Genomic DNA, 13508 nt, shown 5'->3' with positions numbered 1-13508 from the left:
ATTATTACAATTGTTCATAAACTTGGTAACGCGCCAATTGTTGACAGTGTTCCTCTGCTTAAAGTGCTTAAGATACTTAAATTCTTTAAATGATCTGGTCTGTAATTCAGGCAATATTTATCATGTACTTAGCTCAAGTCCATTCGGGTTTGTCTTTTCAAAACAGCAGCCGTTGCTTAAACTATCTTCTGCTCTTTTCCAGTAGCTTTGTCTAACTGCCCCTCCCTCCATTCTGTGTCCTAAGTTCATGCCCCCTCCCTCCTTCCTTCGTCCGAAGTTTGTGCTCCATCCCATGTCCCAACGTGCCCCTCTCTCTCCCTCCATTGTGCCCCAAGTACGTGCCTCCCTCTGGTGGGTGTTTACGTTCTAGCCGGCTCCCTTCTCCTTCCAGCCATAGTCATTTTGTGGCACAAAGCCATGGGCAGCAGCTCCTATGCGCGTCCCGCGGCTGAGCTGGAAGCCTTCCCTCTGATGTTGGAGGAAGCTCCTCTCATGTCAGAGGGAAGGCTTCCGGCTCAGCTACAGGATGTGCATAGGGAGAGAGAATTATTGGACATGGTGATGGGAGAGGAGAGAGGTATAGATGCATGAGGAAGAGAGATGAGAGGGAGAAATGTTGGATGAGGTGGTGAAGGAACAATGGAATGGATGGAAAGGGATGCAAGAGGGGCCTCAAGGAGGTAGAGAAAGTGGGTAGAATACTAGGATCCGAGTTTCATACAAATTCAACTTAAGAATGGTTTAAAAAATGGAACCCAAAATGCTGAGGGGAGCTTGGAGCCGGACTCTCTGCAATCTCAGGAGAGTCTTGGCATAGAAACTGAGGGATCGACAACATCTGGGGATGGCAAGAACCAGGAGAGTGATCAACGGATGAGGGAATCAACTGGTGAGGGAACTATTTTCTTACAGTTACCTTCAGTACAGAAACCCTGAGAGGTAACACTTGATTCTATCTGGGATCTGGTAGCCAGTCTACCTAATCTAATAAATCCTCAATTTCAACAATTAGAAGAGAAAATTAAGACTCATACAATTGATATTCAGAATTTAAAACAGGAACTAAAAGAATCTAAAGAAGTAATTGGAAATGCCAATCAGGAGATACTAAAGACTAAATATGTTCAAGAAACTCTAATTAAAGACAATCCTAATCTCAGAAGGAAGCTTGAATCTTTGGATAATTTTTCTCATAGTAACAATTTAAGATTAGTGAATTTTCCTAGGGTTCAGATGGTAACACCTAGGGAAATGTTGAAGAAATACATGTTAGAAATTTTAGAAATATCGGAGGAAATGATACCTCCACTTATTCAAGTTTACTATCTCCCTAATAATCAACAGAAACAAAAACAACAGCAAGGAATTATACAAGAAAATATGAATGTATCCACCTTATTGGAATTGTTCGACAAGGAAATGGTGATACCCGCAACTTTACTATAACAGTAGCTTTGGCAACAGATAAAAACTGGTTATTGAGACTTTTCTTCAAAAATAAGCAGAAACAATTTCTTGGAATGAAAATACAAATGTATCCAGACTTGGCAAGAGATACCCAGAGGCGTCGTAGAGGATTTTTACTTTTAAAACCGGGAGTGTTAGCCCTAGGGGCGTCATTTTATCTTCGTCAACCATGTAAATGTATTGTGCATTATTCCTCACAGAAATATGTTTTCTTTGAACCTTTCCGGATGACAACGTTCCTTTCGTTGTCACGCCTAGAAAAGTTTCAAGTTTATTAAAATTTTGATATAAACGCAATATCATCAAATATTTCAGAGGAGAAAGATAAGAGCTAAGCCCGAGATAGAATACATATGGGGTACCCTCGCTCAGTATAACTAGATGTCCTTTTCTTCTTTATATATGGTTAATTAAAAATCTCGCTTTAGGTTATATTTTGGATCTCAATGAGCTGAAATTTAAGCAAATTTGTTTGATTTACTTTTGATTATATGATTCCTATATTGATAATAAGTTCTTGGCTTGGATTTTGCTTTCTGTACAAGGTATGCTTGATACTTATTGTAAAATTATAAATAAATAATTTTAAAAAATGGAACCAGTTTTTAACCCGAGGACTGTCTGTACTAGACCCTCAGTATGTGGTCACATTAAGATAAAAACTTATATTGATAAATATTGCACTGTAACTATGTCAAATTTATCCTGTAAACTGTATATTGGTATTAGATCTCTAGTATGTGTCAAGTTAGGATAAAACTTGTATTGAAAAACCTTTGCTCTGTAACTGTGGCAAACCGTAACCTGTAAACTCTATACTATGTATTATTGGTATTAGATCCTTAATATGTGTCGAATTAGGATAAAACATATAAAAAAATCTTGTACTGTAACTATGGCAAATTGTAATATGTTAATGTGTAACAGTTCTGAGCTCTTTTGGGGGAGAACGGGAAAACGAAATAAATAAATAATAATAATCCCCTGGCCTTACCCACATGGTTCCACCATTCCCAGCATCACTCCTCCCTCCACCCATTTTTGTCGTTTCTCCTCTTGTGTTCTCTGTCCTATGCTCCTTTCATTCCTCCCACTTTCCAGCGTCTACCTCTATTTCTATCTTTCCCCTCCTGTGGCGTTTCTCTCACCCCCCGTTGACGCATTCCTAGTTCCCCCTTACGTAACTTCCTGCTTCCGGTGGGAGGGCCGCGTCACAGAAAAGGCAACAAGGTGTTGCGTAGACAGCGTGGGTTGACGAGCTCTGAGAGTAGAGGAGCGTGGTAAGGTACGCCGGCGGCTTTGGGCGAGGGGAAAGGAAACCAATGCCGGACTCTGGGCCGCGGGGAGAGCGATAACTCGAGGAGGACTGAGGCTTTGTGTGCGCGTCTCTAACTCTGGCAGCGTACCTCAGAGCTCTGCCTGCTTTATTCTCACAGACTGCAATTATAGTCCTGCTCCAAAGGACATGAGACTGCTGTGCTGCTGCTATACCATTAAGTTTGGGTTGTCCTACTTGGGGTTGTTGTTTTAGTTTTTGTTTTTTTTTGGGGGGAGGGAATGGAAAAGGTGCTTAAACTGTCTAAATTCGGCTTGACGACCCCCAATGTTGGAGTTTCAGTTTATTCATTGTGTATAATATGGAAATCCAACTGGGCCGGGAAGCCCTTTTGCAATTAGTTGATCCTGCTGATTTCCTGATATTTAGTTCTGAAACAAACTTCTCACAGAGGCAGATGTTGCCTGGGCAGAGAGCAATACCCTCTGTTCTTGATCTGCGGTTGTTACTGCTAAGGTTAGAATCCATGGAGGATAAGCTTCTGTCATATAATGAACACTTCTGCAATATCGTATCCATTCCATGTAACCATAACAGAAACAGTAATGTATTATGATATAGTTGTACTGTTGAGACTTATTAAAATAAGTTCTGCAAGATAGTGAAATGTAGATAGACTAGTTTAAAGCAGGCTTGTTCAACCTTTTTATATCGGGCGCCACATTTTATATTTAGTAACATCTGAAGGACCACACATACTATCGTATTTTGCCCCATGTTTGTAAAATAGTTGTCCCCCCTACCGAGTCTCTTTTTCTCTCTGTCTTTCATGAGACTTGAAACTATAAGAGGGATCTGAATGTCTGGTACCATATGGCTGAAACTTAATAGAGAGCTGAGTACCGGTAATGGTGGGGAAGCAGGAATCCTTTGTAAGCACCACAAGAATTGCCAATTTCTGAGGGCCAGAAAAAAAAAAAAAAAAAGCACTTGGTGGGCCAAATCAGGCCAAGCATGGTTTAAAGGTTTTCTTGACAGGGCAAGTTTGTGTGAGTCTTACTAGTTCTAAGTCTCTGGCATGCATACATTTAGAGCAGTAGCAAATTGGTACAGTAGTTTGTTGTGTGGTATGTAGGTTTATATTTTTAGTAACAACGCATAAGAGCTCTCATAGTGCACCTGGATAAGGTTGACAGATGTCTAGAACTGGCCTACGATATCCCTTCTAGAATTAGGTATCCTGGTAGCTCTCCAGCTCTAATCGTTAAGCCATTCCATTTGAAGCATCTGTCTACCTAATTTCCATGCTCACTTGCATGTCTGCCACACTCTTAAAGATTCTGTGCTTTTCCTGATATGAAATATGAAGGAGAAGGGCATGAATAAAAATAATGGGGAGGAGAGGGAGGGCAAGGGAAATTAATGTTATAGGAAGGTAGGAGGGAATCGGGTAAATGGAAGTCTGCAGTAGGTAGCCCAAGCATGAATGTTTGCTTAGGTACCAATATAGTATTAATCCCAGACTGGAGCCCCCACCAGCACTATAAAAATAAGCAATTAAAGTGGGCATCAACTTTTTTTTAAAAAAGGTTAGGAGCCAGTGGTTGAGACCTTTTTCAACCCTGCAGGTGTTGTGTCATATGATGACATGTGGGTTATTTATTTTAGGTGGGGGGGGGGGGCTCTTCTGATATCTGCATCCTTAGGGCTTGATTTACTAAAGCTGTTTTCCATTCCTTGTCCATGGGAAAAGAAAGTGTAGTAAATTAGGCTATTAATGTACCACTGAACACTGCTGGCAGAAATACAAGTTCAGCAGCCTGCCTCCCTGTTCATGCTCTCTCTCACTCACCCCACTGCCTGTCATCACTCAGTCTTGTTTGCTCTCCCCCAAACCAACCACACTGTCATCATCCACTCTCATCCTCACAATTTCCCCTTTTCCCCATCCTGTCATCACCCAGGCTGGCTCATGCTTTCTTTCCCCCTGCCATACCATTACCTAGTGTCCTGCTCATGCTCTCTCTGTCTATCCGTCCCCACTCTTCTCTTTTAACCCATTCCTACCTCCAAGTCTCCCTTCACTATCCCACCATCTTCCTCCTTCCTTAAATCAGCCATCACTAGCTCAGCTAGCTCTCATCACCTATGAAGTTATCCAGCTTCTAATGCCAGCAGACCACTCAACAGTTAAGGCAGACAACCTCTTCCCCCCCCCCCCCCAACAGCCCTCAGAGCTACTACTTCTTCCCTGCTGCCATTGGAAGCAAAAGTTTTCTCCTCCTTGCACTCTGCAGTTCTGAGCAAGCTGCATGGTGCAAGAATTATCCTTTTGGTCTCATAAGACTTGAAAGTTCTTGCTCTGCACAGATGAGATGTACACAGATCTATGTGGTATAGGGAAGAGGAAGTTGTAGCAATAATAATAATAATAATAAAAAATCCTAGGCGCTTGAGACAAATTTCTTGTCATTGGTGGACTGGTGCCTAGGATTTGTCAAGACTAAGAATGTTATAATGCCTCTATCGCTTCATGATGTGACCTCACCTGGAGTATTATGTTCAATTCTGGTCTTCTTATCTCAAGAAAGATATAGCAGCACTAGAAAAAGTTCAAACCAGAGCGACCAAGATGATAAAGGGGATGAAACTCCTCTTGTATGAGGAAAGACTATAAAGGTTAGGTCTCTTCAGCTGGGAAAAGAAACGGCTGAGGGGAGATACAATTGAAGTCAATAAAATCCTGAGTCGAGTCGAATAGTACAAGTGGCTCAGTTTATCACTCCGTCAAAAATTACAAAGACTAGGGGACGCTCAATGAAGTTAAAGGGAAATACTTTTAAAACCACTAGGAGGAAATATTTTTTCAGTTGGAGAATAGTTAAGCTATAGAACACATTATTAGAGGTTGTGGTAAGAGTGGATAGCAGAGCTGGTTTTAAGAAAGGTTTGGACAATTTCCTGAAGGAAAACTTCATAGTCTGTTATTGAGAGGGACATGGAGGAGGCCACTGTTTGCCCTAGATTGGTAGCATGGAATGTTGCTACTCTGGGTTTTAGCCAGGTACTAGTTACCTTGATTGGCCACCGTGAAAATGGGCTACTGGGCTTGATGAACCATTGGTCTGACCCAGTTAGGCTATTCTTATGTTCTTAAAGGTGCATTCCCCACCAGTAAGTAGTTAAAAGACCTTTTAAAACTAGCCCCGAAGGAAAATGGAAAATTACGAGTGAAAACCTGATCAGGTACTATATACTATGAATTGGCTGTCATTTGAAACAAATGTCAACAAATGTTTGCTAATAATAGTAAGTTAGTATATAGTGGCAGATAAAGCCATGCACAGTATGTACTATTTCCTGATAGTGCATACACGTGTGAACCATCAGGAAATAGTGCACATTCAGGGGGAAGTTCTATAAAAGATAGGCGCCTATAATATAGTTGCCTATCGCTTGTCAATCACACTTAGGCACCTATTACAGAATTGTGCCTAACTTAAAACGTAGGCCAGGGTTTTAAAGGCCTATAGTACATTGTAGGCGCCTTAGCTCTTTAGAGCAGTGTTCTTCAACCGCCAGTCCGCAAAAATTTCCTGCCGGTCCGTGAAGGACAAGCATCAAGGAAAAAAGGCGGCTCACTGCAAACGCCTCGTGGACCACCCAGGCAAAAACACCAGTGCAACAGTCCGCTAACCCCTCCAGGCGGGGCTGCCAACGGGGAGCTTGCGCGAACCCGGTGTGGTGGCCGATGGGCAACTCTGGGTCAAAGGCCACTAGAGAGCTGGAGGCGTGCAAAGCAGGTGCCACGCAGCGAGTCTGCCGACTGCGCTGCCCGAAGGAAGCCGGTGTGAATGCACAGAAAGCCACCGCTGCCCCAGTCTGTGCTCTCTTCTCGTTCCTCCCTGGAAGGAGTGGAAGGTCCCGCTGCTGCAACACGCGGCATGGAACTGGAGCAGTAAGACAGAGAGCGTGAGACACAACCTCCCAAGCCCCTAGGTAGGCTGAGGAGGAGAAGCGGGTCTCCGCCAACCAACTGCACCTCTCAGGAAGGCTGGGCCATGACCGTGCGGGCTGGAAACTAGAGACTCCCTGGACCAGTGAACGGACCGGTCTAGCAGCAGCACTGATCGACAGCCATGCAAAAAAACAGGACTATGCTCTCCCAAAGTTACACTTTGCACCTAGCACTCGGGGTGGGAAGCACAGGGGCTCTACCTCTCTCTGCTCTTCTATCTCTCAAGAAGACATCCTTGACAGTTCTTCCTGAGGTCTGCCAAGCCCTCAGTGAGCCCCAGGACCACTACTCTAGCAATGAAAGACCAATGCAAAAAGGTCCCAAAAAAAGTGGAAAACCTGCACTCCTCTTCCAATCCCAAAATGATCGACATCTGACCAAAACAACATTCAATCCTCTTGTGACCAATCAGCACCCAGATTCCACTCAAAATCTGCTGAACTCCATGCCTGGAAAACTGCTTTAAAAAAAAAAAATAATAGGAAAAGTCACCCCACCCCCCATCTCCCTTCGGTTGCGTCAGAGGAGACCTTTCCGGCAGACACACGCAACTTCGAGGCTCTGGCTGCTCCTAGAAAGAAAATTTAGAAATCGCCTGCCGCAAAGGTAAGAGGAAGAGGGAAAGGGAGGAAGATAGGGAGATGCCCAGACGGACAGAGTAAGAAGGGAGGGAGTGCAATCGGTGACCACGAGCGTTCCCTTCCTTAACTGCGGTGAATGGCCTTGTCCCCGTAGCTGCGGTGAACACTAGTTTTTCCCCCACCGTTTCGGCGGGTTACCCGTGGCTACCCGCAGGTTACCGCGGGTAACAGCCACCGTGTTATTCTCTAGTTCCTATACGCTGCCTGCAAAAGAGCCATGGGCAGCATGTATGAACTGCTGCCCAGGGTTTTGTGAAGAAACAAGTATGACTGGAAGGAAGGAAGAGGAGGCCTAATTGGATGTCTGAGCCAGAAAACATGTACACTGCAGGAACCTTGCAAGAGGTGCTTCCATCCTGCAGGGTCCCCATCAGCCCCATTCCCTTGCAGCTCTCTTCTGAATAATAATCAAGTAAAAGCAAAACAATGTAATTGATAGAAAAACTTTATACAAATGTTATTTGTGATACTTTAAAATAAAAAGAAATAATGTATACCTACTTTTGGCCCATCCTGTATAATCAGAGTTGGAGTCAGATGTAGAAAAGTAGAGTTGGAATCAGTGGTTTGATGTACTGGCTCCACAGCCCTGCTAACCAACCACACTAATAAAGATTCCTGCTGATATAAATTATTTTGTTGTATCCAAAGTATAATTCAACACTTTTGCTGTATCTTTGAGACAGATGATGATGTTATAAAATAGTCAAATTAGTGACATTTTTTTTAAGTGATTTCACTGAGGTCATTTTTTCCTCTCCATTTTTTTTTTTTTTTTTTAAATACCAGCAGTATTTAATTATAAATGAAATAATTCTTTTTATTACTTCCAGAGAAGTGTCAGCAAGAATATGTTTTGAGGCAGTGTTAAATGTTTCAAATGTTTTGTTTAGATGCTATTAACCCAATGATTCTCAAACCTGTTCAGTCAGGTTTGCCATGAATCTATATACATGAAATAAATGTACATATACTGCTGTTGCATTTAAATTTCTTATGTGTTTTCATTGAAGCTAACCTGACTAGCTGCTGCTGCTCCCCACTGTCTTAACCTTCTCTCTCCCCATCCTCTTCTTCCATTACCAAGGCACCCCCTCCCCCAATATGCTTGTGTGGATTAGACTATGACCACAGTCTGTCTTCTGTGAAAGACAGGAGTAGCTTAGAGGCCATTTACTTATTCCCAATGGTTTTCAGTTTAGAGACACACCCTTGTATAAGCAAAAAGGCTTGAGTGCAATAGGAATACTGACTTCAGAGTGTTTTCTCAATAAAAGTGATAACAGAATTCAAGAAAGTATGAGGCAAACACAGAAGTGGTGAAGACGGTGGTAAACCAGAAATCAGATAAGTTTTGTATTATGGTAAAGGTAGTCCCCTGTATGCAAGTACCAAGTCATGAACGACTTACAGGAGGCTGCTATGTGTCTGTCAGGTGCTTTGGCTTGCTTTCACCTGTCATCTAAAGCTGGATGCTCATTTATTGACTGAAAGTGAGTGGATGAATAGCTGAGTTGTTTGGAGACTGGCTATCCGACAGAAATCCCATGACCCTGATTTGAACTTAGGTTATGAGCACAGTAGGCAAGGTAGGAATGGAAAATGAGACATGCAGTGATAGTATTGTATTTATGCTTCTTTGTTTCTCTTAATTTTTTTTTAACCTTTAAGCAGAGGTCACAAAACTTTTGGCCCACTACCATGCCAAAGCTTGTTGATTTTATGCTTGTTTTCTCCTACAGTTTATTCATTTGATGTCTGTGAAGGGTCCCAGAACATTAGGGAAATGTCAGTGTTTCACGATGAGGTGGAGATTGAAGATTTTGAATATGATGAGGATGCAGAGACCTATTACTATCCTTGTCCATGTGGGGATCGTTTTGCAATAAGCAAGGTAAAAGCTATTTCCCTCTTTTGAGTAGAGGAAAGGTGTAAGCCTGTTGTAGAGCAAGGCTTTTCAAGAGCAGGGTCACGCTGGCTTTCTTGGCAGTCTGACATGCCCTATGTGTTGTGCAGGGGATGGGCATAGAGAGGGTGTTCCATATTAGGTATGGGCAGATCTGGAGTTTCTCTGTCATCACCTTCAACTGGTGAAGCCTTGAAACTGCCAGGCTTGCTGCTTTCTGCATGAAAAGAAGGGAAAGTCTTGAAGGGATTCAGATCCAGGCAGGTTTGAAGAATGAGCTATGTGGACCACCGAGGTATATCCCTATGCCTGGTATTCAATGTGCTACAAGTTGGCATAAAATTAAGCTGTGTTGCATATACTGTGTAATCAATGGTACTGCTCTTTTACAGGGAATTGATTAATATGCATATCATTGCTGCTTACCCATAGAAATAGGCCTGGTGTTTCTTTTGCTTAACTTTGATATGTACAGTGCAGAGAAATTACATTACATTACATTAGGGATTTCTATTCCGCCATTACTTTGCGGTTCAAGGCGGCTTACAAAAGATTTATAAACAGGGGTTACATTGGGAGAAAGATTGATTTACCGTATTTTCACGCATATAACGCGCGCGTTATACGCGTTTTTACCTACCGCGCATACCCCTCGCGCGTTATATGCGTGAGCGCGGTATACAAAAGTTTTTAAACATAGTTCCCACCCCGCCCGACGCCCGATTCACCCCCCCAGCAGGACCGCTCGCACCCCCACCCCGAACGACCGCTGGCACGCGCTCCCACCCGCACCCGCATCCACGATCGGAGCAAGAGGGAGCCCAAGCCCTCTTGCCCGGCCGACTCCCCGACGTCCGATACATCCCCCCCCCCCCCCGGCAGGACCACTCGCACCCCCACCCCGAAGGACCGCCGACTTCCCGACAATATCGGGCCAGAAGGGAGCCCAAACCCTCCTGGCCACGGCGACCCCCTAACCCCACCCCGCACTACATTACGGGCAGGAGAGATCCCAGGCCCTCCTGCCCTCGACGCAAACACCCCTCCCCCCAACGACCGCCCCCCCCAAGAACCTCCGACCGCCCCCCCCAGCCGACCCGCGACCCCCCTTCCCCGTACCTTTGGTAGTTGGCCGGACAGACGGGAGCCAAACCCGCCTGTCCGGCAGGCAGCCAACGAAGGAATGAGGCCGGATTGGCCCATCCGTCCTAAAGCTCCGCCTACTGGTGGGGCCTAAGGCGCGTGGGCCAATCAGAATAGGCCCTGGAGCCTTAGGTCCCACCTGGGGGCGCGGCCTGAGGCACATGGGCCCAACCCGACCATGTGCCTCAGGCCGCGCCCCCAGGTGTGACCTAAGGCTCCAGGGCCTATTCTGATTGGCCCACGCGCCTTAGGCCCCACCAGTAGGCGGAGCTTTAGGACGGATGGGCCAATCCGGCCTCATTCCTTCGTTGGCTGCCTGCCGGACAGGCGGGTTTGGCTCCCGTCTGTCCGGCCAACTACCAAAGGTACGGGGAAGGGGGGTGGGGGGGTCGTGGGGGTCGGCCAGGGGGGTCGCGGGTCGGCTGGGGGGGCGGTCGGAGGTTCTTGGGGGGGGCGGTCGTTGGGGGGGGGAGGGGGGTTTGCGTCGAGGGCAGGAGGGCCTGGGATCCCTCCTGCCCGTAATGTAGTGCGGGGTGGGGTTAGGGGGTCGCCGTGGCCAGGAGGGTTTGGGCTCCCTCCTGGCCCGATATTGTTGGGGAGTCGACGGTCCTTCGGGGTGGGGGTGCGAGTGGTCCTGCCGGGGGGGGGGGATGTATCGGACGTCGGGGGGGGCATCAGGCTTTCAGGATGGGGACAGACCTTCAAGGGGGGACAGGACTTCAAGGGGGGACAGTGCACGGAAAGTCAGGGGGGGGTGAACGGAGAGTCGGGACAGCGCACGGAAAGTCAGGGCAGTGCACGGAAGTCAGGGGGGGTGAACGGAGAGTCGGGACAGCGCACGGAAAGTCAGGGCGGGCGAAAGGAGCGTCGGGCATCATGCACGGTATACCCGTGAGCGCGGTATACAAAAGTTTTTGTACATATCATCGTGATTTCTGCGCGCTATACCCGTGTGCGCGTTTTACACGGGTGCGCGTTATTTGCGTGAAAATACGGTACTAGAGTGGTAAAGGGTGGATCTTTTGACATTTCTCGGGTTGTTAAGAGTAAGGCGGCTTACAAAAGATTTGAAAGGGGGTAACAATGAAAGCACGTTTGTCAAATTTAGAGTTATTAAGAGAATGTGAAGTTAGGGCTGCAATTGTTGGTACGTCGTTTGTTTTTGGAGGGTTTTTTTTTAAAGATTGTGTTAGCTGCCTAGGGATAGGTAGGCTATCCATTTTTTAAAAATAAATAAAATATAACATCTGGCCCGGTCCCTAATGCCACTCCTAAGAAAACCGATAAAAATTAGTCATTGACTTACATAGTGATTTGATTTTTTTTTTTTTTTGCGGCAGCTTTGGTAAAATTTTAAAACTAAAGTTCTTATGTGGCCAGCATCTTATGGACTCTTTAATTCATGTCCCCCTGTGTTTTCCATTCACAGTATGACTTTAATGCTAGTGCTTCTGATAAGAGCTGTTAAGTACAAAAGATAATTTGGATACAATTGGAATGAGATGCAGAGCTTGAAATTAAATAATACTGAGAAGCTATTCCTTTTGTTTTCATTGTACAATTTATCTCTGTATATGTTGTAAACCACTGAGATACTATGTTTTATAGGTGGTTTATCAAATAAAGTTTGTGACACTTCATTTGGTTGAGTACATGAACTGTATGTTGACACTGAAAAAGCAATTAAAGGAATTATAGCGTCGGAAGTGTGATGTTTCAGAATATTATACATCTCTTGACTAATTTGTTACTCTAAGCATATGCAAGGCACAGTTTTGTGGGCCAACGAGCATGAATTTGTTTTCATATCAATTTGGTAGCAGAGAGTTGTTCATAGAAATTTTTTTAAAAAATTCTACTTGGAAGATTTGGGGATGATGTGTAAGATGTGCCTCAGCATTCTAGAACATGTCAATACTTCGTTAGTTCAAAGTGAGCTTCATATTCTATTTTCACTGCACCTTGAATGAATGTATTAATTGAAAGGCTTCAGTCTTGAGGGAAAAGACAGCAAAAGCGCTGGAGGAAACTGAATGGAATCGGAACAGGCCTTTGTTAGTCTTCCTTTATTTTGCAAATACCCAATAATTTTTCCCCTCCCAACCTACTTAGCCCAGTCATTGCACTGATGGTCATGACTGGATTTAGAGTCCAAGATAGCAGAATTCTGGAAATAATCCAGTCAATAGAGGTCACTGTTGTATGAGAGCTGGGATTTTCTTCCCGCTGTACCATTGTTCTCTGTAGTGTAAAGCATGGCTGTTGAGTCATTGAGCTGGGCTGGGCTTTACCTATAAGAATATACAATCCATTTTTATTTTTTTAAGATAAGCTGTCAAGCTTCCACTGCTTACAATTACATCTTCATCTTTTAACAGATTTTTGTTCCCTTGCCATTTGTGCTAGGAAGTCTGCTCTAAAAAAACATAAGACCACACTACTTCCTTTAAAAAAAAAATAAAAAAAAATTTCCGCACCAAAATCTATTAAAAAAAAAAAAAAAAATCAAACATTTGGTCCCCTGAAATTCATTTGTGTGGCACTGATGAAGATGGCTTCTATACTTTACAGATATTATTCGTTCCACTGCATCAACTAGCTTATCTCAGTCCTTGTTTTTTTTTCTAAGTCATAAAGCTATCTAGTAAACTTCACAGGGCAAAAATTAAAGGACTCCAGCCTGTGCTGGCACTGCAACTCTCGGGTGATTTAATACACATGCTTTTTCAATGCCTTTGTCTTAATGATTTTTAATTTTCCATATGGGACATTATTAAACCATACTACCCATTTTTTCACCACTCGCTCCCAACATTATCATATACCATTCTATAGCGCTACCTGATTATTGAGACATTATGGCAAAGGAAGTTATTTAATATAGCTTTATCTATCCAAGTGATATGTCATAATTCGAAGTCAGCAAACCTATTAAATGTGACATCCTTTTGGAAGAATATTCTTATGATACATAAATGAGTATAAAGCAGCTAATTACACTAATAGACAAAGCATTATAAATAAAATTGAGCACCCATCACTTCTTATTCTTTGTCT

At 44.1% G+C, this 13508-nt stretch overlaps 1 protein-coding gene across 3 annotated transcripts in view; it reads left to right on the top strand.

The window, feature by feature from the left end:
* Window positions 1–2615: 2615 nt before the first annotated feature.
* The window catches only part of DPH3 (diphthamide biosynthesis 3), a 44968-nt gene continuing 34075 nt past the window's right edge, over window positions 2616–13508 (top strand). Inside the window, exons 1-2 of one of the 3 annotated variants that reach the window (XM_033949624.1) lie at window positions 2616–2747; window positions 9145–9296. In XM_033949624.1, the coding sequence (XP_033805515.1) occupies window positions 9189–9296 (108 nt within the window). In that variant the 5' untranslated portion in view covers window positions 2616–2747; window positions 9145–9188. Of the gene's footprint in view, window positions 2753–3042; window positions 3260–9144; window positions 9297–13508 lie in introns of those variants that run through there. The other 2 variants (XM_033949623.1, XM_033949626.1) reach the window with 2 other exon arrangements.

Source organism: Geotrypetes seraphini, chromosome 6 (genome assembly GCF_902459505.1).
Source record: "Geotrypetes seraphini chromosome 6, aGeoSer1.1, whole genome shotgun sequence".
Lineage (NCBI taxonomy): Eukaryota > Metazoa > Chordata > Amphibia > Gymnophiona > Dermophiidae > Geotrypetes > Geotrypetes seraphini.
The sequence above is the reverse complement of the archived record's forward strand: the minus strand, read 5'-3'. Positions and strand labels throughout refer to the sequence as shown.